Source organism: Platalea leucorodia (genome assembly GCF_965183815.1).
Source record: "Platalea leucorodia genome assembly, chromosome: 2".
Taxonomy (NCBI): domain Eukaryota; kingdom Metazoa; phylum Chordata; class Aves; order Pelecaniformes; family Threskiornithidae; genus Platalea; species Platalea leucorodia.
This window is the reverse complement of record NC_138824.1, coordinates 47,654,432-47,680,180: the sequence shown is the minus strand read 5'-3', so window position 1 is coordinate 47,680,180 and position 25,749 is coordinate 47,654,432. Positions and strand designations below refer to the sequence as shown.

Genomic DNA, 25,749 nt, shown 5'->3' with positions numbered 1-25,749 from the left:
GGCTTTAATGGGGCCATACGTGAACTAATTTAACCCACTTAAATCTGGCTGGGCTTCAGAGCCAGCTGGTATTTTCCTTGCATGGCACAGCTGAGAACTCAGTCAGCGAAGCTGGGTCTTCCTCTTGCTCCCTCATAATCTGACATGGCATCTATCCACAGGCCTTCCGCACCCCCCACCCTCTTTGAATAAATAGTGAGGAGCACAGTTTTTTTAAACCAGTGAGATTATAATAAATGTTGATAGGAGTCAAATTCTGGAGCTGAAAGAGCTCCCTTTCTGGGTCTTGTGTCTATGCTTTCATGGCAAATAAATTCAAAGGAATTATTTTTGTAGAAGTGCTGTTGTAACTTGTGACTGTAAACTGCATTATTATCAGTATTTTTATCCATACTATTATCCTCATCAATGTTTTAAAAACTTCTAATATTATTTTTATGTGTGAGTTTTGCCAAAATTCTCTGGATATCAAACTAATTTCTAGCCATAATTTTCTGATTATAGATATAACATGGAAACATTAAAAAGGTTATAGTAAGCAAATAAATTATTCTTTATAAAATGTTTTCATGTCTCTAACTCCATGGCCTAAATTTTAAAATGTCACCAATTATTTTGAATGCCTTTTTGAGACCCTGACCTGAGTTATAAATGTGCCTGGTTTTAAGAAAACACTACAATCAGAAAATACTAAGCAATCACCTTCTGAAAATGTGCCCCTTTTCAGGTATCCCAAGCATAAAATTAAACTCTAGGTACTCAAAACCACAAGCTGATATTTGAAAATGTAAGATAAGTATAGAAGAAATCCTGTTCCTGTTAAAATTCTTTGTAAAATTGATTGACTTCTTTGGGGATGGTATTTTACAACTTCTTAATATAATAGTTGCTCAACAAACAAGAAACTTTGTTGTTGTTGTTGTTTTAAACAAGGCATAATATTAAGGATTTTAATTAGCGGAGAAGTTTCCCTTGAACATTTTATATGTATCCTACTTCCTCCATTCAAAGCTCTCTCCTTTGGCTTGTTTGCATCTTCATCATTAGATTAAACTAATCCACATCTATCTCGGTATATTTATAGAAAATATCATTCCCTCATGGATACCCTTTGCTGATGACAGTAATTTCTATTTTTAGTTGAACAACATATTTACTGAGCGCTGGTGCAAGTGTTTAGTTTCAGATTTGTAACACAGTCAAGATTTCTTGAGCCAACAGCTTTATGGACATATTGCTATGAGTGATAATGAAGATGTCAAATACTTGTGTACAAACTGTGTTTATCCTTACATTTCCAAGATTTTTATATCTAAAATTCTTCCAGCTTCACTCCTCAGAATATGCATACGTTTTTTTTGGGTTAACCCCCCAGCAAATATATGCCTATATTAAAAAATTAAGCAAATACCGGTATCCAATTCTTTTTGCAAAACCCGACAGAGATTTCGTTTCATTTCATTTCATTGCAGGCTAGCCATTACCATGCCCAAAACATTACTATAAATTCCTGTCTAGAGTAGAAGAGCCTCTTGTCAGTGGAACCGTATTCCATGAGTATTTTGGGAGAGCCCTCTAGTGGGAAAAGAGGACGTTTTCTGGGAGAGGTTTTTTTGTCACACCACATGACTGAAATACATGATGGACCTATGCTGCAATATGGGGAGAGGAAAGAAGAAAAGGGCATTTTGCAAGAATAATCAGAAGTTAGATGCAAAAAAATCATTGTAGATCAGGCCAGGTCAGAGTGCTTTATGGAACTGTATAAAATGGGATTGTCATCTTCTGTGTGTGTGTCTTCATTCCTCTTTTCCTAGAGGAAAAAATAAAAGAGTTTCTTATATTAGATGTGCTGCATCTTTTTTTTTTGTAGCAAAGTCCTGCACATCTTTGCATAAATAGCAGGTAGAAAATCCTTGTATAGTTACTGATTCTTCTAAGAAGTAATTCAGTTTCACATTAGCCTCTGAGAAAGTTCTGTGTTCTTGCTGTATCAGCATGTCGTGGTTTAACCCCATTCAGCAACTAAGCACCACACCGCTCGTTCACTCCCCCCCCGGTGGGATGGGTGAGAAAATAGGAAGAATAAAAGGGAGAAAACTCATGGGTTGAGGTAAGGACAGTTTAATAAATAAAGCAAAAGCCATGCACGCAAGCAAAGCAAAACAAGGAATTCATTCACTACTTCCCATTGGCAGGCAGGTGTTCAGCCGTCTCCAGGAAAGTAGGGCTCCATCACGCGTAACGGTTACTTGGGAAGGCAAAACACTGTAACTCGGAATGTCCCCGCCTTCCTTCTTCTTCCCCCAGATTTATATGCTGAGCTCGACGCCATATGGCATGGAATATCGCTTTGGTCAGCTGGGGCCAGCTGTCCTGGCTGTGTCCCTTCCCAACTTCTTGTGCACCCCCAGCCTACTCACTGGTGGGGTGGGGTGAGAAGCAGAAAAGGCCTTGCCTCTGTGTAAGCGCTGCTCAGCAATAACGAAAACATCCCTGTATTACCAACATTGTTTTCAGCACAAATCCAAAATATAGCCCCATACTTGCTACTATGAAGAAAATTAACTCTACACCAGCCAAAACCAGCACACAGCATTTAACATGAGCCTTACTAAAATCCAGAAAAACTACATCCACCGCTTTCCCTTCATCCACTATGATTCATCCATTATGATAAGCTTCATCCATTCTAATAAGCTTCACCTTCATCAGTGACTGCAGAAGAAAATGTAAAAATACTCTGTAAAAGGTGTTAAAAATGGCAAACTTTCATTTACTTCGTATTACTATACCAGCCATTAACTACAACCCCTTAAGCCCTGCTGTTCAGCCAGTTCTTCACACAGCACACCGTGTACGTGCTCATCTCACAGTTGGACGACTTGTCCAGAACGATGCTGTGAGGAACAGTATCAAAAGCCTTACTAAAATCCAGAAAAATTGCATCCACCACCCTCCCTTCATCCACTAGGCAGGTGACCTTATCATAGAAGGATATCATATTAGTTAAACAGGATTTTCCCTTTGTGAACCCATGTTGACTGTGCCTGATGATTGCATTACTCTTTAAATGCCTTTCAATAGTACCCAGTATGATCTCCATAATTTTTCTAGGAACTGAGGTTACACTAACAGGTCTGTAGTTTCCTGGGTCTTCCCTCACACCCTTCTTGTATATCGGAATAACATTGGCGAGCTTCCAGTCAGCAGGGACCTCCCCAGACTCCCAAGACCTTTGGTAGATGATTGAGAGGGATCCAGCTGTAACATCCACCTACTCCTTCAGGACTCTGCAATGAATCCCACCAGGCCCCATGGGCTTGTGAACATTCAGCTGATACAGCTGGTCCCTTACAATTTCAGTGCCCACAAATGGATAGTCACCATTCCCACACTCGTGGTCCTCTGACTCACAGGACAAGGCAGCCCAAGGTTTATCATTAATATTAAAGACTGAGGCAAAAAAAGCATTAAATGCCTCTGCCTTTTCTTCATCACTATTTGTCAGGTGACCATCTTCATCAAGTATTGGTCCAGTATTTTCCTTAGACCTCCTCTTGCTATGAACATACTTAAAAAAGCCCTGTTTATTGTCTGACACAACACGGGGCAGTTTCAACTCTAGTTAAGCTTTGGCTTTTTGTGTTTTCTCTCTACAGATGTGAACTACAGCTCTGTGATCTTCCTGCGAAGCCTGGCCTCACTTCCAGGGATCATACAATTTGTTTTTGTGCCTGAGTTGCAAAAGGAGTTCCCTGTTCAGCCACGCTGGTCTTCTGCCCCGCTTGCTTGAGTTTTGGCATCATGGGATTGCCTGCTCCTGTGCTTGTAAAAGGTGGTTCTTAAAAACTGACCTGCTCTCATGGACCCCTGAGTCCTTCAAAAGCAGATTCCCAGGGGACACTGTGAACTAGGGCCCTGAGTAGCTTAAAATTTGCTCCAGGGTAGAAACTCTGCTGTCCTTTATCTCATTACACCAAAAATTTTAAACTCAAATGTTTTGTGATCACTGTGGCCAAGACATCCACCTCCCTTCACATCTCCTACAAGTCCTTCTCTATACACAAACAACAGATAATAAGATATTATCTGTTGCGTAGATAAGCAGTTACGGGGGGACATGGTGAGCTACAGAGTGACCTGCCGTGTTGGCTATGTGCTGTCTGAGAAGCCAGCCTCCTGCTCCGTGAGCACCTGGGAAAGAGAGTCTGTGGCCATGAATGACAGAGCCGGCCATCAGGATAGCCGCCAGTCTTCACTCGGGAATTGCCTGACTTGTGAGTGGTCATCCACATGATGCTGTTAATGCTCTTTGGACACAGATATCTTGTGTTGTTTTGTCAGCCAGGCTTCCAAAAGCATGGCCTATCTGCCCAGCGAAACTCAAGGGACATTTTCTTCAAGCGCAGCAGCTAGGCTTTGGACAGCATCACCTCATGCCGCTTTTCATTTTGCCAACCAGGAACAGGTTTCTATCCTTGGGCTTTTATTTAGAAACCTATGACTGAACAAGTCCTATTTTAATGGAGTGGTGTCTCAAACAATATTACACTGGTAGAAAGCCTTCAGAAGAAGTCTGATGTCCTCTGAACCTCAGAGTATGGTAGCCAGCAACTCAGTAACTGCTGTAGCTACAAATGTCCACAACTTAGCAAGCACAAAGCATACTTTTGTTTTTAATTTTCATTAATCTGGAAAACTGATCATTGGTCTAATAGGATTTCATGCTGTTTATTAAATGTAAATAAATTCACATATATAAAGAAAGGATCTTTTCCTCATAAACAATGCTAAAATGATGAGCAACTCTGAAAAGAAAGGTAAATAAAGCCCACATGCACAAAAACAAAGGCTTCAAAGGAGAAAGGTGAAAGCTGTACATCCAAAGTTATGGACACTGTCACATCATAGGTAGTTGGGGCCAGATCAGATCAACTGCGTTCTAGATCAGCCTTCTTGATGACCTGGATGTTTGAATTTTTACAAGGATAAGAAATCAAAAGGAATGAATACTGAAATGACTGTTTTGGCTACAGAATGACTAGAATAAATATTGAAGAGCAAAATTCATCCAGGTCATAATCAGACCTGCGAGGGTCTTTATCCCTTCATGAAGGTTGGGTGGGATTTTAGGCACCATTTCACCTGGCTTTTTTGACTCCTCCTTCCCATCAGACCCTTGGAATGTATTGTGGCTCAAAACAAAGCGTCACCACTTGACGCTGCGAGAGCAAGGCAACATCATGGCCAGGACCTGGACACAAGTCTGGACCTTCTTGTCACTCAACAGCTGAGCACAGGGCCAATGGGAAGGCAGAGGAGATCAAAAGCATAGCAAGAGAATAGAAATATTGACTAGTGACCACCTGTGTATGGGCAAAAAAGGACTGCTTTTCTTTCCCAAATCAGAAGAAGTAGTAACATCCTCAGTTCTTTCCTTGTCAAGACCTTTTCTTAGAGGCAGGTGCCTACTCAGGTTTCCTGTGAGCAAAACCAAAGCTCCTGGGAGAAAGAAAAGGCTTCTACAAGTGCAACGTTTGCATGGCCTTTTTGTGTTCTTGGACAGTTAAATATCAGAGAGGGAGAGGTGAAATGCAGAGGAGAGAGGAAGAAAAAGGGAAGGGAAAGGAAGGGAAGGGAAGCGGAAGCGGAAGTGGAAGTGACTCATCCAAATACTGAGACTAGCGAGATATATATTTGACACTTTATTTCTGTAAAGAAATAGTAAGCAATTTTAGAGAGAAGGATGTATGGAGAAATGCTAAGAACTGCAGGCAGTCCGTACCACGTATTCCAGCAAAGGCAAGGGGACTAGGCACATATCGGTCATTTGGTCCACTTACAAACAAATCACTCTGTCAGTCTTCAGATTTGAGGTGGCTTTGTTTGCAGATGGCTGGGATGCCTTCTATCATCTCCTAATGGCATTTAAATAATGCTTTATTTCTTAAGTGTTTTGGTTGCAATATACATTGGGACATGCATGCTATGGAAGAGAATGGGGCACAACTTTGTATTCCATTGTCTTAGCAGAGACTCTAAGTCTGTATAAAGCAGTAGCAAAAGGACAGCTGTGTGTACAATAGCACCATCAACTCCGGTTAGGAACTCCAGACAAAATGCTGATCTGCAGTTCTCAACTAACCAGAGAGGCAGGGAAATGAATGGCAGGGCAACAGTAAGAAAGACCATGCCAAGGTCTCGACATCTGATGTTTCTTTCTTTTGAGCACATAGGGATTTTTTTTTTTCCCAAAAAGTATTTACAATTGTTTTTTCTAAAACCCTTCGGTTGTGCCATGGTGCAGAGCTCCTAGCAGTTAGGAGTGTAATTACTTAGGGCAGCAATTGCTGAGGGCATCAAGTGAGACTTTGCCCATGAAGAAGAGATGGCATTGCCTCTGAACCACTTCAGATGCCAGCTAGGAGAGTTGCACCTGAATTTCCACGCTCTGCTGACTCCTGCACAATCATTGCAAGACCTGCAGATCAGCCGTGCAATTCCTTTCCCCCGTTGTGGCTGGCACTTGTATTTTTCCTTCCGAAAGGAGCCCGACCCCATTAGACATCATCCGGGGCTCAAGTATCAAAAGGACAGAGGCTATTGAAGTATCTGGAGCTTTGGGAAAAGCTGCTTTCCAAACTCCGGTTATGACTGACAGAAAGGGGTGTGTTTGCATCAGTCCAGAGAGCACTGATCTGCAGGAGAAGAAGAAAGGCGTGTTTTCTGTAGCTGATCTGGAGTTATTAGCCTAACGGAAACTGCAAGCTAGTCATGTTTGAGCCAGAACGATAAGAAAGGGTATTCTGCTGTGTGCTGCATCCAAGAACTTGCCCTGACCAAAGAGCAGCAATGGATGCTCCCTTCATGTATCAAGCAAGCTGGTTCAGCATCTGCTTGCTGAGAATGAGTAGCTGGAAAGAAAACCTGGAGTCTTGTATAGTATGGAACATGCTGTCCAGCATGTCCCTCGCGTCCCTCCCAGATGATATGCACCACCATGCATCAGATGCTCCATAGAATGTGAAGTTCACGTGCCAGCTCCCCAGCTGGGGGGACGTGCCAGCTGGTGGGCAATTGCTCACAGAGCTGAGGAGTGAGGCAGCAAGGCCTCCTGCGAGGGCTGGGATGGGTCTGAGGGCAGTGCGGGGCTGCTCCACCTTCGTGGTGCACGACTGAAATCTGCTGGCCAGAGCAGAAGGGCATGGTGCCTCTCTCCTCGCCTCCGCCGAGGTGGTGCTGGGGGCCTGCATCGTGGCCCTCGAAGCCCAGGCGTCAGAGCTCATCTGGGGAATCCAAGCAGCAAACACAAATCGGCACCTACAAGGACAGAGTCAGCAAGCACTGATGAAACCACAAAAGCAGGAACAGGCGTGACTTTGTCCCCCGTTCTTTGGGAAGTGCAATGAAAAGGGGTCGTTCCTGGCATGGGAGAGAGAGCCCTTACTGGCAGTGACTACGGTGTTGCTTTGTTCCCTTCTCAACACGTGCGATACCCTCAGAGCACTGCAAGTTGACAGAGATGTGCAGTGCCCTTTGCCAGGCAGTAGGGCTCGGCAGGGAGCACCCGGGGAGCTGGGATGTGGTCCTTTCCAAAATGCGAGCAGCAGCATCCCTCTACTGCCCCTTCTAGAAACCCAGGTCTGAAGGCAAAACATGCTGCTTTTTTCTTGTTTGGATGTTTTTTTCTTCCCTCAATTATCTCAGCTGAAAGGTGAGCTTTCTAAGAAGTGCCAGTATCTCAGTGTCCACAGCTACTTAGAACAACTCCTTCCTGTGTCTTTGGGATTCAGACAAGAGCAGCCAGTGCTAGGCTTGCCAGCTGACACGAACAGAAAAGTGGGACTTTTGCCTCTATCTGGAGGTAGCAGGTCACAGAGCTCAAAATTGTGACTCTTGTGACCTTGCCGAGGTGTTTGCTCAGCCTTGCACAAAGAGAGCTTCAACAAGTGCAAAAGGAAAACTGCCAGCGCTGGAGCGGCATGTTTCTCCTGACATACCCGTTCTGCCCAGGGCAGGTGTGTGCTTCCTCTCTGGCCCCATCTCTGTGCACCTCGCAAACACTGCCTATAGTCAGAGCAGAGTTGAGAGCTTTTGAAAGACGGACAGCAGAGTCTCTTACACACCTGGGCTCCTTGTTCTTCTTGCCTGCTTGGATTTCCTCAGTTGCCCATCCCTGCGAGCTGTTTCCAGCTTTCTCCTCTTCCTCTCTGGTTGCCCGTCACTCCCCTTCTCTTCACAGGTTGGTTTTCTCTTCCTGTTTCCTTGTGAAGAGCCAGGCAACCTTTCCATTCAAGAGTATTGTTAGACAGGTAAAGCCACGATAAACATCAATCAGTTCTGCTCTTAATCTAGCTCACTTTACCTTCTCTTCTCAGAGGAGCTCTTCAGGTGTTTGCTTTCTGGAGCGACTGGAGGCACCTGCAATGGAAATGTAGAAGTTCACAGGTGGCAAGGACCTACCTGCCCTATTGCTCCCTTAGCTCACAAAGGCAGATCCCTTGGATGGGCTTGCTCAGCTCAGCTGAGCCAGCTGTGGTGGGATCACCACGCACAAAGTGCCCTGGCCAACCTGCACCAGCCTTACTCTGCACTTCTGCAGAGCTGCAGGCTGCTGGCTGACCTGGCTTGTCCCTGCGGCAGCAGTCCCACCTTCTGAGGGGGGAGGCTTTGGTTGTCACGCTGTTTGCGGCCCTGACGTACCTCTGCGGTTTCTGCTTCTGCCCCCGGGGCTGGCGACTCCTCGGCCGGCGCAGCAGCAAGCCCGGCCACCTCCTCCTCAAAGAGTTCCCCGTGCTGCTCAATGAGGAACTCCACCAGCCGCGTCACCTGCACACAGCAAAGCATGGGTTTGCCCCTCGCTGGCTGCAAACAGGTCAAAGAGCCTTTCCCACTCCTGAGCCTGGCTTCCGCGCAGCTGTGGGGCTGCTCTTCCCCGCAGCTCCCCCACGAGCGCTGTCTGAAGAGAGGAGGCAGCCAGGTCCCTCTGAAGAGCAAAGCTCGGGTGGGCGCGGAAGGCCGCAGCCGGCTGGTAAACACAGCGTACCTTCCCCGTCACCTCCAGCAGGACGTCCAGGGGGAGCGTGTGCTCCTCGGCTGGGCTCAGGAGGTTCGGCCCCACGCAGATGGCCAGGTTGCCGGCGGTCATCCTGCTGGTGGTGGAGTTTCTGCTGATGTTGTGGAGCAGGGACAGCAAGCTCTTGAGGAGCAGGAGGTTGGCCTTGGGCAACTTGCTGGCCACCCTGCGGGAAGAGGAAGACAACGGTAATAAAGTAGACGTGGTCAACACCGGTCTCAGGCTGATCTCACCCAAGCCCACCCGAGGGAAGGCTCCCTGGCCACGCCTGGTCTACAGCCGCGGGACTGCCTTTGCTGAGACACGGCCACCTCTCTCCCTCCCTGCCCTTCTGGCAAGAGTCCCTTCGTGGAGCGACACCCAATGCTTTTGGGAAGCGCTCTGAGGAGAGAAACGCTTTTCTGTGCCCCTTTCCCCCAGAGCCCCAGCCCCCAGCAGCAAGAGGTGGCTGGCAGAAACCACGGCTTTTTCAGGCGGGCTGTGGCTTTGCAGGCACGTCCCGGCCTCGGGCAGTCCCTGCGGAGCAGGCAGGCTGCTCGCCACCCTTACTCTTTGAGTGCTGCCAGCCTCTCCTGCCTGCTGGTCTTCTGCAGGGCGCTCATCCACTCCTCGTAGAGCTCGACCTCGAGGAGCTTGGAGGGGATCTTACGGAGGAAGTCCTGCAATGCCAAGGGCTCCGCGTGAGCCTTTCACCACTCCGGCCGGGAGCACAGGCAGCACCCCCGGCACTCTGGCTCCTGAGCAGGCAGAGCCGGGAGGTGCCGGGGTCCAGGTGAGCGGGGTTCACCTTCAAGATGACGGCCAGCAGGAGCACAGGCTGGCTTTCGAGGCGGACCTCCGCTCCGCTGTCGAGGGCCTCCCTGAGCTCACGGGAGGCGCGCTCACCGGCCGCCAGCCGGAAGATCCCCTCCGTGGATGGCCCGTGCTCGTGCAGGAGAGCCAGCAGGTCCTGCAGGGCAGAGAGGAGGAGAGTTGCCTGGCTGGAGACAGGCCCTGGGACAGGGGAAGCTTCCTCAGGGGCAGGAGCAAGCGTGGAGGGCTCCGCAGCTCTCCCTGGGGCATGAGGGAGGGGTGGCTGGAAGTGGGGGACGTAGGGAGGAGGCAGCTTTGTGCCCGAGCCTCAGCCAGGGTCCCTGTGCTGGGGACACTGCCTCTGCGGAGGAGCCAGCGGGATGGGGCCCCCTGGCCAGGCTTGCTTACCTGGATGGGCTGGGGCAGCGTGCCGTCCTGGCTGCAGAGAGCTGCCAGGGGCCGGCCAAAGAGAGCCCCGCTGCCGCCAGAGCCCGACTGCCCGGGTGCCTCTGCAGCAGCCGAGGTCCCTCGCCGCACAAAGGGCCAGGGCAGCCCCCTCCTGCTCCTGCGGGTCCCACCTGCTGCCAAGGCAAAGAGAGCAAAGAGCCGTGGAGGAGAAGCGCCAGGACGGACGTGCCCTGCGGGAAGGGCAGCAGCAGCCCCAGTGCAGCACCAGCGCCCGTCTGCGAGAGGAGGAGAGAAGGGCCACCCTGCCTGTCTTCTCCAAACTCACCAGCCGAGTGGCCGCGTCCACCTTGGCTGCCAGAGGGGACGGGTGGTGGCCGCTGCTCTGCATCAGCCTGCAAGAAACACGCTGTGCTCCCCAAACAGCCCCGAGCAGAAAGGGCCCCTGGCGAGCTGTATCGGCCCCTGGCCATGGGTGAGAGGTGGGGACGGCCGAGATTGCACCGGGAGCGATCCTCACCTCTGCCTGGCCCTCGATCAGCCTCTCCAGGCTGCTGGTGGGGAGTGTCGTCGCCTGGGCAAGGGGAAAAGAGCAGAAGGTCAGAAGCAATGCAGCTGATGCTGGGCTGGAGCAGCACATGGGGGCAGAGCGGAGACAGGAGGGACACTCACAGCATTGCGGGCGCTCAGCTTCTTCAGCAGGAGCTTGATGGAGGGCAGCTGGGTGACCCGGGCTCCCTCCGCTCCTTCTGGTGGCCTGTGCATGGGGAAGGGGCAGAGAAGGAGCAAGCGTGAGAAGAGCCAAGCTGCCTTTTCCCTCTCCTGCCAGCCCAGGGAGCACTTCCAAGCTGCCCCGAAGCAGCTGGGTAGCGGCCGGCAGCGGAGCGGAGAGCAGCGGCAGTGGTGAGGACGGGGCTGGGCAGGTGTTGGCTGGACACAGCTGGGCGAAGCCGCTCCACCAGCTCTGGCCGCTCAAGAGCTGCCCGCAGCCGTGGGGGCACCTCTCCCCAGCTGGGGAGCGGGGCTTTGGCATCGTAAGACGATGGCTGGAGCCTCCCCCCGTGATGGGAGCAGGGGCCCCCCCAGGCTGCGCTGCCAGGCAGGGCTTACCCAAGGAGCGCGCTGACCCAGAGCTCCTTCACCGCGCGGGAGCTGCAGAAAGAGAGGAGAGAGAGCCTGAGTGGCCGCTGGTCTTCAGCCTGCGGGCAGAGGCGAGCGCCGGCACAGCCCTGCCCCGTGGGGACGGCCACAGAGGCAGGAGGAAGCCCCGTGGGGCAGGACAGAGGCGCTGCCCAGCCCTGCCGTGGGAGCGTGGGACAAGGCAGCGAGACTCACGGGAAAGTGAGGACGCAGGAGCCGCAGGGCCAGACGAGGACGAGGGAGTTGGTGTGCTTGCCTTCCTCCTCCTCGGCGACGTCCCCGGCCGCCCCCTTGCCGCTGCTCAGCACCTGCAGCTGGCCCAGGGCCAGGCAGAGCTGCGGGCGCGGGGCGCTGCCACGTCTGCAGAGAGGAGCGGCAGGGAGTGACCTGGGGGTGGCCGAGCCCGCTGGCTCCCCTCTAGCATCCGCCGGCCACGGGCACGGCCATGGCTGCATCCAGCAGCAGGCTGGCGGGGGCCTGGGGCTGCTCCTTGGCTGTCCCTGCCCTGATACCAGGGCCAGGGCTTGGCAGGAAAGGCAGCTGGGGTCTGCGAGCCTTACTTGGGCTTGGCGATGACCAAGGCGTTGCCGAAGAGGAGGAGGTCCCTCTTCCTCGTCGCACGGCCCTGGGTCACCCGCACGCGCTGGCGCAGCCGCGGCTCGGGTGATGCCGGGACGGGCGCGCACTGCTGCTCGGCATCAGGGTCATCCCTGCAGAGCAGAGGGGCATGAGCGAGGCGGCTGCTGCGGGGCCCGGCTGTGCCGGCGTGTCCCCGAGGCGCGGGGTAGCCTACCTGGAGCCGCGGCAGCAGTTCACCTGGCCCATCCCGCCGAGGCCAGGAGAAAGCTCCTGTGGGACACGCTGGTGGGTCTCAGGACAGTGCCAGAGGCTGCCAAGGGGGTCCCGGTGCCAGGCAGTGCTGCTGGGCAAGAGCTTGACTCTCCCGTGCGTCGCTCTGTGCTGGCACAGCGCCGTCCCTGCAGGCACTGGGGCCGTTGCCGGGCCAGCGCAGGGCCAACACAGCATGCCATTGTGACCCCAAGGGGGTCGGCGGTGGGGGAGGGGCCCTGGGGGCTCTCCCCAGTATGCCCGTGCCTCTCTCGTACTGGGGAGCCCAGACCTGGGCACAGCGCTGCAGGCACGGCGTCGCCAGCGCTGAGCAGAGGGGAAGGCTCACCTCCCTCCGGCTGCTGGCAGTGCTTTGCCCAGTGCAGCGCAGGGTACCACTCGCCGCTGCCTTTGGGCAAGGGCACCTTGCTGGCTCCTGGTCAACCTGGTGTCCACCAGGAGCCCGGGACCTGTTCTGCCCCGCTGCTTTCCAGCAGCTCTGCCAAGCTGCTTTTGGTCACGAGTACGTGTGGGTGTTTCCCAGGATGCTCCGGGCCCGTTCCGGTGCCCCCCGCAGTCTCTTCCCGCACCCTCTTTCTGCAGGTCTCCCGGTGCCACTGCCGTGAGGGTGAGAAGGGCATGTTTCCTCCAGCCAAAGCAGTGGTCCAGGAGGAAAGGCTCTCTCTTGTTATGGGGCAGGGAGAAAGAGGATGCACCCTGGTGACAGAGTCCAGAGACGGAGTTCCCTGAACTCCAGCTTTTGAACGCCAACTTTGTTCTTCTTCACACACTGCCCAGGTAGCGGGTGGTGGTGGTGGCACTCTCACGGAAAGCTAGAGAGGAGTTTGGCTTTGCCGGCTGCGACAGGAACAGCAGCCGCATAGCTGCCGCCTTGAGCGAGCAGCTGTCTGCAGAACCCCAGCGTGCCGAGGACAGGGAGAGGGGAAACTCCCAGAAGCAGAGCAGACCCCAACAGTGCAGCCCAGGGGGCTGCAGCCACGTCCTGCCCGCTTCCCGCTCTTCCTGGGATGCTTTAGACGGTTGGCAGAGCGAAGAAAGCCGTCCTGCCTGCTCGAGCCAGACCTGTTGTCTCTTTGGCTCCAGTCCTATGAAGCAGAGTAAGGAGAAGCTAGAAACCAAACCCCAAGCTGTTGTCTTTGTGCTCTTGTAGAAATGATACTTGAGTCACAAAAGGAAAGGACTTGACCTCCCCAAGTAGCTGGATTTTACTCTGTGCCTAGCTGAGGTTGCAGGAGAATAACACAGTTTCAGCTCAGTATCCTATTCTTCTGGACTTGGTTACTGCTTTGCTGGTTTTCAGGGAATCATAGAAATGAGAACTCTTGAAGTGCAATCCGTTGCAAGATGTTGATTAGAATAGAGGTACCTGTTCAAGGAAATCCAAAGCCTCCCCTGGCAGAATATAGTGAAGTACTGAAAAATCAAGGAAATAAGCTTCCCACTGTGGCAGAGCACTAGGTAGGGAGCAGAACTAGTAACTGCCAGCTGGTTTTGGTGAAACAAGAATACTTGTTTCTCGTTTCAAGAAATACTAAGAATACTAAGTATACTTGAACTAGTATTAGGCTTTATTAGACGTAATGGGCTGAAAATGCAGTAAAGAACCACAAAGTGGCAGAACTAATATCATCCTTGTCTATACTGAAAGCATAAAAGAATATAGGTACTCAAAATCTCCCACAGCATGCATGTCTCACTGCCTTGCTATGCCTTGCAGTTGGCCGTATTGAGAAATACAGGCCAATAATGCAATACACAGTATGGCTTCCTCCAAATGTTAACTTTCTACTCTTCTGGCATTTTGGGTTATGCTCTTCTCCATTCCAGTTGAAGACGTAACTAAATACTTGACTTCTAACAGCTTCAATCCTAAGAGACTACAAAGTATACTGGTTTTATAAATTAAATTAAAGGCATCAGCGCTGTTCTAATAGTGGCATTGTTTAATTCCTATCAGATGGTCTTGCTTAAACTTCTTAAAAAATGCAAACTCACCTTTCGGAACACGTGTTGAAAACGTTGTAATAAAAATAGCTTCCATAAACACTTTTGTGTGGCAGTGTGCATTTGTGTGACCTGGTAGTAGAAGGACTAAGAGTATGGCTTTGTATCACTTCCCTTTAACCGTTTTAAATCTAGCTGGAATCCAGAGCCGTGCAAGTTCTCTCTGTACAGGCACTGAAGACAGCCCGGTACCTTCAAAGGATGTTTCATCTCATCCTAGAATAGCAGTCTAGGGAAGCTGCATTGCTCTCGATGTCAATGTCTTTCACCATTGATCATAAAGAGAGTCTGGGTGACTGGCTTAGATGTGAACAATTCGGGTTTTGGTAGCGAAAGCCAGGTGATATGAACCCCGTTCTATGATGCAGGAGGAAACAGCGCTGCGTTGTGTCTCCTGTTGGGAGCCGTGTGGACAATTAGTTGCATTGCTTCTCAGCTCTAATCTCAGCCTTGCTTAAGGAGAGCGTTACCTCTGTTGGTACATGCATCATTATTTGGAGAGAAAGAGAGAGAGAGAGAGAGAAGGAGAGGCAGACTGACAGCAAGGAAGGCTTACTTTCCCTCGAAGGAGTGAACTCAGGCAGCAATGGAGCATCGCTGACACCTGAGCCTCCGTTCAGAGCTTTTATGCCGTCCGTAACAAACTCCTGAGGGCGCCTCTGAGAGCAAAACAACGCTTTGTAATCCTCTGCCGCCGCCTTTTACGTCAGAGGGCCTGCCTATAACTTCTGAGCTTTCCCCATAGCAGCCTGAATGGCTGTGCTCCAAGATTTTGGAAGGCGAAACACCAATTTCCTCCAGCTACTCTGACACATCGAAACATGGAAACCAACGCAGTTTAATGTGAAGAATCTCACTTTTTCACATAAACAACCTTTTACATGACATATTTTCATTCCACAATAAAGCGTGTATCTCTATATTGCACCCATATTTATACACCAAAACTGCCACTGTAACACCAGATTTTCTCGGGAACTGTCGTATTTATGTAAACTGCACTACAGACCGTTCTCGGCCTTATTTTGCTTGTTCTTATCTTCCATTAAAACCTGTGGAAGTATACCTGGGAGGCTCTTCAGGACTTCAGCTTTTATGGTTTTTAGTGGTGGTGGTGGTGTTGTTGTTGGTTTTTATAGGGCTCAAAGCAACTTGCTCTTGAGCGCTGTCAGGCTAAGGAGTGATCTCGCCGTATAGTTAACACGTAGTAGGTGTATCAGCATTGTGTCCGGTCGAACAGAGAAAAACTCACAGCTTGCCTGTGTGATGTAGCTACATAGACACATTCTTTCTAATGTGGTAAGGCAGGCACAAAGGAGCAGCGTTTCAATAAGGATCTATGCCCCCATCCACATGCTTGTGTGTTGATGCAGCATGGAAATCATTTTAGTGTTTGCTCTCAGTTTTCTCCGACCTGGAGAAAATTCCTTCAGATGAATGCAGTCCATGTTACTACCTACGTACTTAGAGGGAATTCTTGCAAATAAATACGTGCCTTTTACAGCGTGTGTTACTGGGCAATAGTGAAAGTGCAGTGACAGGAGCCTTTTTAATGAATGTCACGCTCTTGGTAGCCAGAGCCCACCAGGCTTTGGAAGAAACCAACTGCGGTCGGCTGACAGCTTGGGAAAAGGTGTGTCTGCAGAGCGTCACGTAACGCGGTTGGCGTAACTCTTGCAAATGATAGTGAGCCTAAACACCGCAGCACCGCTTCTGCCAGCTTGCTGGATCGCAAGCCACTTGATCCGCAGCTCAAAAGTGCTGTGTGTCTCTCAAGTATTTTTCATGTCAAATGACAAAGGAGTATTCAGATACAGTAGCATTAATATAACACTTAATATTCAAAGATAATAACACAGTTAATATAACAATAATAACACAGTTATAATAACAATAGTCAAAGATAACAGCATAAGATAACTCACTAATTGGCCCTATTGGCTGAAAAACACATTGGAAATTTCTGAAAGTTGCACATTGGAACGTGAAAAAAAAAATGCATTAAAACCCCTCAAGTGTCCTTTGTTCAGTTACTGTGACGGTTATAGCCTATATTATTCATTAGACTTCATATCGTGCTGGTGAACGTTCTGGAGAAATGGTGAGTTGTGATCCTGTTTCTCTGAAGCTCCTCTAGACCCTCCAGCTGAGTAAAAAGGGTGACAACATGAGGGTGCGGTAGGTCTTCCCTTGACAGAACGTTGTTTTCCTCAGAAGCATAGGCTGATGAGCCATTAAGGTGTACAAGGATCAGGTCCAATATGAGCCATTTCTTCAGTAATCTCTTCAGGCTGCCTTGAGAAAGACAGGGAAAAAAGAAGACAGGCATTAGGGACAAGGGTGAGGGGAGAACGAGCAACTTGTGCTTTGATGTGAAATCCAGTACCCATTCGTAGTAATCCTCTGCAGGATTCCTTACAGCTGGCTATTAGGGATTGGTATCATCCCCCTAATCATTTAGAGCGTGGAAGTTTGGGGAGGCTTCAGTGACCACAAGGGCTTTTGACTCAGCTGCTGTATAAATCTATGCTTAAATGGCCAGGCCTGCATACAGCTGCAGTAAGCATGGAGGGTAAAACTGACCATGAGTAAAGCGAAGGAAAGAAGAGCAATAGAAGTCAACAAGTGTGTACAAATCAGTGTTAAAATTTGAAAAACGGACAGCAGGGTCTCTTACACACCTGGGCTCCTTGTTCTTCTCGCCCTGCCTGGGTTTTCTCAGTTGCCCGTTCCAGAGATCTCTGCTTCCAGCTTTTGCCTCTTCTTGCCAGGCTGGCCGCCACTCTCCTCTTCGCAGTTTAGTTTTCTCTTGCTGCTGGACTTTTTTTGCTTCTCCTGTGAAGAGCCTGGCAACCTTTCCATTCAAGAGTATTGTTAGACAGGTAAAGCCACAATAAACATCAATCAGTTCTGCTCTTAATCTAGCTCACTTTACCTTCTCTCCTCAGAGGAGCTCTTCAGGTGTTTGCTTTCTGGAGCGACTGGAGGCACCTGCAATGGAAATGTAGAAGTTCACAGGTGGCAAGGACCTACCTGCCCTATTGCTCCCTTAGCTCACAAAGGCAGATCCCTTGGATGGGCTTGCTCAGCTCAGCTGAGCCAGCTGTGGTGGGATCACCACGCACAAAGTGCCCTGGCCAACCTGCACCAGCCTTACTCTGCACTTCTGCAGAGCTGCAGGCTGCTGGCTGACCTGGCTTGTCCCTGCGGCAGCAGTCCCACCTTCTGAGGGGGGAGGCTTTGGTTGTCACGCTGTTTGCGGCCCTGACGTACCTCTGCGGTTTCTGCTTCTGCCCCCGGGGCTGGCGACTCCTCGGCCGGTGCAGCAGCAAGCCCAGCCACCTCCTCCTCAAAGAGTTCCCCGTGCTGCTCAATGAGGAACTCCACCAGCCGCGTCACCTGCACACAGCAAAGCATGGGTTTGCCCCTCGCTGGCTGCAAACAGGTCAAAGAGCCTTTCCCACTCCTGAGCCTGGCTTCCGCGCAGCTGTGGGGCTGCTCTTCCCCGCAGCTCCCCCACGAGCGCTGTCTGAAGAGAGGAGGCAGCCAGGTCCCTCTGAAGAGCAAAGCTCGGGTGGGCGCGGAAGGCTGCAGCCGGCTGGTAAACACAGCGTACCTTCCCCGTCACCTCCAGCAGGACGTCCAGGGGGAGCGTGTGCTCCTCGGCTGGGCTCAGGAGGTTCGGCCCCACGCAGATGGCCAGGTTGCCGGCGGTCATCCTGCTGGTGGTGGAGTTTCTGCTGATGTTGTGGAGCAGGGACAGCAAGCTCTTGAGGAGCAGGAGGTTGGCCTTGGGCAACTTGCTGGCCACCCTGCGGGAAGAGGAAGACAACGGTAATAAAGTAGACGTGGTCAACACCGGTCTCAGGCTGATCTCACCCAAGCCCACCCGAGGGAAGGCTCCCTGGCCACGCCTGGTCTACAGCCGCGGGACTGCCTTTGCTGAGACACGGCCACCTCTCTCCCTCCCTGCCCTTCTGGCAAGAGTCCCTTCGTGGAGCGACACCCAATGCTTTTGGGAAGCGCTCTGAGGAGAGAAACGCTTTTCTGTGCCCCTTTCCCCCAGAGCCCCAGCCCCCAGCAGCAAGAGGTGGCTGGCAGAAACCACGGCTTTTTCAGGCGGGCTGTGGCTTTGCAGGCACGTCCCGGCCTCGGGCAGTCCCTGCGGAGCAGGCAGGCTGCTCGCCACCCTTACTCTTTGAGTGCTGCCAGCCTCTCCTGCCTGCTGGTCTTCTGCAGGGCGCTCATCCACTCCTCGTAGAGCTCGACCTCGAGGAGCTTGGAGGGGATCTTACGGAGGAAGTCCTGCAATGCCAAGGGCTCCGCGTGAGCCTTTCACCACTCCGGCCGGGAGCACAGGCAGCACCCCCGGCACTCTGGCTCCTGAGCAGGCAGAGCCGGGAGGTGCCGGGGTCCAGGTGAGCGGGGTTCACCTTCAAGATGACGGCCAGCAGGAGCACAGGCTGGCTTTCGAGGCGGACCTCCGCTCCGCTGTCGAGGGCCTCCCTGAGCTCACGGGAGGCGCGCTCACCGGCCGCCAGCCGGAAGATCCCCTCCGTGGATGGCCCGTGCTCGTGCAGGAGAGCCAGCAGGTCCTGCAGGGCAGAGAGGAGGAGAGTTGCCTGGCTGGAGACAGGCCCTGGGACAGGGGAAGCTTCCTCAGGGGCAGGAGCAAGCGTGGAGGGCTCCGCAGCTCTCCCTGGGGCATGAGGGAGGGGTGGCTGGAAGTGGGGGACGTAGGGAGGAGGCAGCTTTGTGCCCGAGCCTCAGCCAGGGTCCCTGTGCTGGGGACACTGCCTCTGCGGAGGAGCCAGCGGGATGGGGCCCCCTGGCCAGGCTTGCTTACCTGGATGGGCTGGGGCAGCGTGCCGTCCTGGCTGCAGAGAGCTGCCAGGGGCCGGCCAAAGAGAGCCCCGCTGCCGCCAGAGCCCGACTGCCCGGGTGCCTCTGCAGCAGCCGAGGTCCCTCGCCGCACAAAGGGCCAGGGCAGCCCCCTCCTGCTCCTGCGGGTCCCACCTGCTGCCAAGGCAAAGAGAGCAAAGAGCCGTGGAGGAGAAGCGCCAGGACGGACGTGCCCTGCGGGAAGGGCAGCAGCAGCCCCAGTGCAGCACCAGCGCCCGTCTGCGAGAGGAGGAGAGAAGGGCCACCCTGCCTGTCTTCTCCAAACTCACCAGCCGAGTGGCCGCGTCCACCTTGGCTGCCAGAGGGGACGGGTGGTGGCCGCTGCTCTGCATCAGCCTGCAAGAAACACGCTGTGCTCCCCAAACAGCCCCGAGCAGAAAGGGCCCCTGGCGAGCTGTATCGGCCCCTGGCCATGGGTGAGAGGTGGGGACGGCCGAGATTGCACCGGGAGCGATCCTCACCTCTGCCTGGCCCTCGATCAGCCTCTCCAGGCTGCTGGCGTGGAGTGTCGTCGCCTGGGCAAGGGGAAAAGAGCAGAAGGTCAGAAGCGATGCAGCTGATGCTGGGCTGGAGCAGCACATGGGGGCAGAGCGGAGACAGGAGGGACACTCACAGCATTGCGGGCGCTCAGCTTCTTCAGCAGGAGCTTGATGGAGGGCAGCTGGGTGACCCGGGCTCCCTCCGCTCCTTCTGGTGGCCTGTGCATGGGGAAGGGGCAGAGAAGGAGCAAGCGTGAGAAGAGCCAAGCTGCCTTTTCCCTCTCCTGCCAGCCCAGGGAGCACTTCCAAGCTGCCCCGAAGCAGCTGGGTAGCGGCCGGCAGCGGAGCGGAGAGCAGCGGCAGTGGTGAGGACGGGGCTGGGCAGGTGTTGGCTGGACACAGCTGGGCGAAGCCGCTCCACCAGCTCTGGCCGCTCAAGAGCTGCCCGCAGCCGTGGGGGCACCTCTCCCCAGCTGGGGAGCGGGGCTTTGGCATCGTAAGACGATGGCTGGAGCCTCCCCCCGTGATGGGAGCAGGGGCCCCCCAGGCTGCGCTGCCAGGCAGGGCTTACCCAAGGAGCGCGCTGACCCAGAGCTCCTTCACCGCGCGGGAGCTGCAGAAAGAGAGGAGAGAGAGCCTGAGTGGCCGCTGGTCTCCAGCCTGCGGGCAGAGGCGAGCGCCGGCACAGCCCTGCCCCGTGGGGACGGCCACAGAGGCAGGAGGAAGCCCCGTGGGGCAGGACAGAGGCGCTGCCCAGCCCTGCCGTGGGAGCGTGGGACGAGGCAGCGAGACTCACGGGAAAGTGAGGACGCAGGAGCCGCAGGGCCAGACGAGGACGAGGGAGTTGGTGTGCTTGCCTTCCTCCTCCTCGGCGACGTCCCCGGCCGCCCCCTTGCCGCTGCTCAGCACCTGCAGCTGGCCCAGGGCCAGGCAGAGCTGCGGGCGCGGGGCGCTGCCACGTCTGCAGAGAGGAGCGGCAGGGAGTGACCTGGGGGTGGCCGAGCCCGCTGGCTCCCCTCTAGCATCCGCCTGCCACGGGCACGGCCATGGCTGCATCCAGCAGCAGGCTGGCGGGGGCCTGGGGCTGCTCCTTGGCTGTCCCTGCCCTGATAGCAGGGCCAGGGCTTGGCAGGAAAGGCAGCTGGGGTCTGCGAGCCTTACTTGGGCTTGGCGATGACCAAGGCGTTGCCGAAGAGGAGGAGGTCCCTCTTCCTCGTCGCACGGCCCTGGGTCACCCGCACGCGCTGGCGCAGCCGCGGCTCGTGTGATGCCGGGACGGGCGCGCACTGCTGCTCGGCGTCAGGGTCATCCCTGCAGAGCAGAGGGGCATGAGCGAGGCGGCTGCTGCGGGGCCCGGCTGTGCCGGCGTGTCCCCGAGGCGCGGGGTAGCCTACCTGGAGCCGCGGCAGCAGTTCACCTGGCCCATCCCGCCGAGGCCAGGAGAAAGCTCCCGTGGGACACGCTGGTGGGTCTCAGGACAGTGCCAGAGGCTGCCAAGGGGGTCCCAGTGCCAGGCAGTGCTGCTGGGCAAGAGCTTGACTCTCCCGTGCGTCGCTCTGTGCTGGCACAGCGCCGTCCCTGCAGGCACTGGGGCCGTTGCCGGGCCAGCGCAGGGCCAACACAGCATGCCATTGTGACCCCAAGGGGGTCGGCGGTGGGGGAGGGGCCCTGGGGGCTCTCCCCAGTATGCCCGTGCCTCTCTCGTACTGGGGAGCCCAGACCTGGGCACAGCGCTGCAGGCACGGCGTCGCCAGCGCTGAGCAGAGGGGAAGGCTCACCTCCCTCCGGCTGCTGGCAGTGCTTTGCCCAGCGCAGCGCAGGGTACCCCTCACCCGTGCCTTTGGGCAAGGGCACCTTGCTGGCTCCTGGTCAACCTGGTGTCCACCAGAAGCCCGGGACCTGTTCTGCCCCGCTGCTTTCCAGCAGCTCTGCCAAGCTGCTTTTGGTCACGAGTACGTGTGGGTGTTTCCCAGGATGCTCCGGGCCCATTCCGGTGCCCCCCGCAGTCTCTTCCCGCACCCTCTTTCTGCAGGTCTCCCGGTGCCACTGCCGTGAGGGTGAGAAGGGCATGTTTCCTCCAGCCAAAGCAGTGGTCCAGGAGGAAAGGCTCTCTCTTGTTATGGGGCAGGGAGAAAGAGGATGCACCCTGGTGACAGAGTCCAGAGACGGAGTTCCCTGAACTCCAGCTTTTGAACGCCAACTTTGTTCTTCTTCACACACTGCCCAGGTAGCGGGTGGTGGTGGTGGCACTCTCACGGAAAGCTAGAGAGGAGTTTGGCTTTGCCGGCTGCGACAGGAACAGCAGCCGCATAGCTGCCGCCTTGAGCGAGCAGCTGTCTGCAGAACCCCAGCGTGCCGAGGACAGGGAGAGGGGAAACTCCCAGAAGCAGAGCAGACCCCAACAGTGCAGCCCAGGGGGCTGCAGCCACGTCCTGCCCGCTTCCCGCTCTTCCTGGGATGCTTTAGACGGTTGGCAGAGCGAAGAAAGCCGTCCTGCCTGCTCGAGCCAGACCTGTTGTCTCTTTGGCTCCAGTCCTATGAAGCAGAGTAAGGAGAAGCTAGAAACCAAACCCCAAGCTGTTGTCTTTGTGCTCTTGTAGAAATGATACTTGAGTCACAAAAGGAAAGGACTTGACCTCCCCAAGTAGCTGGATTTTACTCTGTGCCTAGCTGAGGTTGCAGGAGAATAACACAGTTTCAGCTCAGTATCCTACTCTTCTGGACTTGGTTACTGCTTTGCTGGTTTTCAGGGAATCATAGAAATGAGAACTCTTGAAGTGCAATCCGTTGCAAGATGTTGATTAGAAGAGAGGTACCTTTTCACGGGAATCCAAACCCTCCCCTGGCAGAATACAGTGACGTACTGAAAAATCAAGGAAATAAGCTTCCCACTGTGGCAGAGCACTAGGTAGGGAGCAGAACTAGTAACTGCCAGCTGGTTTTGGTGAAACAAGAATACTTGTTTCTCGTTTCAAGAAATACTAAGAATACTAAGTATACTTGAACTAGTATTAGGCTTTATTAGACGTAATGGGCTGAAAATGCAGTAAAGAACCACAAAGTGGCAGAACTAATATCATCCTTGTCTATAATGAAAGTATAAAAGAATACAGGTATTCAAAATCTCCCACAGCATGCATGTCTCACTGCCTTGCTATGCCTTGCAGTTGGCTGTCTTGAGAAATACAGGCCAATAATGCAATACAGAGTCTAGCTTCCTCCAAATGTTAACTTTCTACTCTTCTGACATTTTGGGTTATGCTCTTCGCCATTCTGCAAGTCCTGCCAGAAAACCCTGCTCCAGCATGGGTTCCTCTCTCCATGGATGCACAGGTCCTGCCAGGAGTCTGCTCCAGTGTGGGCTTCCCACAGGGTCACAGCCTCCTTTGGGCATCCCCCTGCTCTGGCGTGGGGTCCTCCACGGGCTGCAGGTGGATATCTGCTCCCATTAACCTCCATGGGCTGCAGGGGCACAGCCTGCCTCACCGTGGGCTTCACCAAGGGCTGCAGGGGCATCTCTGCACCGGTGCCTGGAGCACCTCCTCCTCCTCCTTTTTCCCTGACCTTGGTGTCTGCAGGGTTGTTCCTCTCACGTATTCCCACTCCTCTCTCCAGCTGCAATTGCGCAGGATTTTTCCCCTTCTTGAATATATTATCACAGAAGGGCTACCGCCGTCGCTTATACGCTTGGCCTTGGGCAGCGATGGGTCCGTCTTGGAGCCGGCTGGCCTTGGCTCTGTCGGACGTGGGGGAAGCTTCCAGCAGCTTCTCACAGAAGCCACCCCTGCAGCCCCCCCGCTACCAAAACCTTGCCAGGCGAGCCCAGTACACCTCCACAGCATGACCAAGAAGAAACAATGTCTGTGCTCCCTCTTCTGGCTCTGCAGCAGCATTGACCTAAGCAAATCCTAAGCATGCTGACATGAGGGCTGAGGCCTGTGCACAACAGAGAGAACAAAATCGTAAAGCACTGTACTGTTTCAGCTTCCTTAAAGAGAAAAATTAAAAGTTGCTTCAAATGGAAATTAAAATGGTTAAAAAAATATTTTGCTTCCAAACTTCCTGAAAGTTTTTTTCCAAGATCTGACAGTTGAAAAATACAAAAATGCCTTGCACAATGGATGACAGCACTTCTTCAATATTTGTAAAACTGCAGCATTTTTTAATAATCCAATCAGTACATTCTGCCACTTGTGATTATTCTTTTCATTTACTACAAGTTCGATTATGATCTTAGACAGCTGAGGCATCTCGGAGGCAAAGGAGGTTCACACCATGGCTCAGGAATGCCTTACCTCCAGCATGGTGTATCCTGCACAAATGCTGGCTCGGAAAAATACTTTTTCCCTGCACTTGTTCAATTTAAAGGGAAGGTGGGCTGAGGATAAGGGGTACAGGAAGGGCAAAATCAAGACCCTGCTTGCTTCCTCCTATGGTTTGTGTATGACTAACATCTGAAATGGAAAGGATACTGTCTCTTCTGTTTCTGCATAGGATGGGCATAGTAAAATACACTAGACAGCACCAACTCAAAATCTGCCACTCTCCAGGAGTCAACAGTCCACGTGCTGTTCAATGTGGCCCAAAACTGTAGGCTTATGGCCAAAAATGGGGCAGCGCATTAGCTGGTGGATAAGACACACAGTAGACAGGAGTTTGGAAATAACATTTGGGATGGACTTACTTAATTACTAGGAAGCCAGCCTCTCTTCCCCAGCAGTAAATCCCATGCACGGAGCATCTGCTTCGTGACACAGAAGCTGAGACCACAGCGCAGTCATCAGTGTCACAGCTGCCTCCAGCCTCGGCCAGGCTCATGGAGCCACCGTCTTCCTGCAAGGCACGGGGGCCTCCATCACAGTGGTTTCCCCAAGGGAATTGGGGAATGTGGTCGGACGCTTACCCCCATGTGCAGGCACAAATCCAGGTGTGGCTCTGCCCTGTAATTGTCTGCTTGCACAGACCAGCGTGACACAGTTGGTACTTGCTGACTGCATTACGAAGATTTCTAGAAGATGAAGCTCTGCTGGTTGGTGTCATAGGGGCAGAGTTATGAGCTATGTCTTTCCTGCTCCACCGCATTTTGGGAAGAAGATGAGGTATTAATTACACCCTGGGCCCTCTCCCAGTCATCCTTCCCATCGGCACAAGCAGGGGCTAAGCTTAATTTTGCTGCCATTGGCAAAGTGGAGCAATCCTGTCCCTGCATTAGTACAAGCTAATGAGCAAGCACAAATAAGCTGTCCCTGCGTTACTACAAGCTAACGAGGTTCCACGACACAAGCATCTTGTATCACAAAACTGACCCATTTTACTTCTTAAAACACAAGGCCATTTAGAGATATACAATATAGACTTAGCATAGTGTGACTTCAGAAGTGTGATGTATGTTGGTAAATATCCGCTACTGGTAATGTTTCTATATTTAAACAATAATAAAAAACACTGAGTTTGTAGATTTGACTTCTGACTGTAACAACTTGTTCTGACCTTGGCTTTCAAGAAAACTTGTTTAACAGCTGTTCATGTCAGTTCAAAAAAGCAACGCTGAATCCTATGACTTGCAATCTCAGGGTAAATGCTACATACACCAGCTACAAATACTTAAAATCCCTGTGGCTTTGGGACACTCTGCCAAAAGCCTTTCACAGAATCACAGGATGGTTGAGGTTGGAAGGGACCTCTGGAGGTCATCTGGTCCAACCCCCTGCTCAAGCAGGACCACATTGAGCCCTTTTCTCCAGCTGTATCATCTATCTTCTTCCTGCAGCAACAGAAGCAGGAGAGATGATACACAATCCCATGGCTTAGGTCTGTTGTATAGAAAGACCACGGTCACAGAAAGTTGTCTAATGTCCACAGCGTATTTCATGATTAAATTTTTGTGGTTTCAAGATGAGAGGAAGACATTAGATCTTAAAGACCATGTGCTCTGAGAGCTCTTACAGGCCCCAGTTTTTAAGTGGCAATGGCTCAGTTTGATTCAATTCACTATGCAGGAGTCAACAGTAAAAAAGCAAAGGACTAAACATTCATATAAACATTGATCTTTTTGAGGCAGACACGTAAGAGTCATACGAAGCTGACCTACTGCTCTGT

The 25,749-nt window shown here is 52.7% G+C and overlaps 2 protein-coding genes across 2 annotated transcripts; both read right to left on the bottom strand.

Annotated features, from left to right (window-relative positions):
- Window positions 1–2,815: 2,815 nt before the first annotated feature.
- LOC309602463 (T-cell activation Rho GTPase-activating protein-like) lies at window positions 2,816–12,292 on the bottom strand (the record flags this gene model as incomplete). Its single annotated transcript, XM_082336047.1, has 13 exons — window positions 12,210–12,292; window positions 11,612–12,126; window positions 11,387–11,428; window positions 10,949–11,033; window positions 10,797–10,850; window positions 10,605–10,671; window positions 10,280–10,452; window positions 9,867–10,028; window positions 9,629–9,738; window positions 9,050–9,245; window positions 8,707–8,832; window positions 8,369–8,424; window positions 2,816–2,900 (listed from the first exon to the last, which is right to left on the bottom strand). Exons 2-13 carry the CDS (start codon window positions 11,869–11,871, stop codon window positions 2,816–2,818), a joined length of 1,416 nt encoding a protein of 471 aa, XP_082192173.1. The 5' UTR covers window positions 11,872–12,126; window positions 12,210–12,292.
- A 4,045-nt stretch (window positions 12,293–16,337) lies between these two features.
- Window positions 16,338–20,711, bottom strand: LOC309602454 (T-cell activation Rho GTPase-activating protein-like; the record flags this gene model as incomplete). The annotated part of the gene is made up of 13 exons (XM_082336036.1): window positions 20,447–20,711; window positions 20,222–20,263; window positions 19,785–19,869; window positions 19,633–19,686; window positions 19,441–19,507; window positions 19,116–19,288; window positions 18,703–18,864; window positions 18,465–18,574; window positions 17,886–18,081; window positions 17,543–17,668; window positions 17,205–17,260; window positions 16,996–17,123; window positions 16,338–16,564 (listed from the first exon to the last, which is right to left on the bottom strand). The coding sequence occupies exons 1-13, from the start codon at window positions 20,704–20,706 to the stop codon at window positions 16,338–16,340; spliced, it is 1,686 nt and encodes a 561-aa protein (XP_082192162.1). The 5' UTR covers window positions 20,707–20,711.
- Between the last annotated feature and the right edge of the window lie 5,038 nt (window positions 20,712–25,749).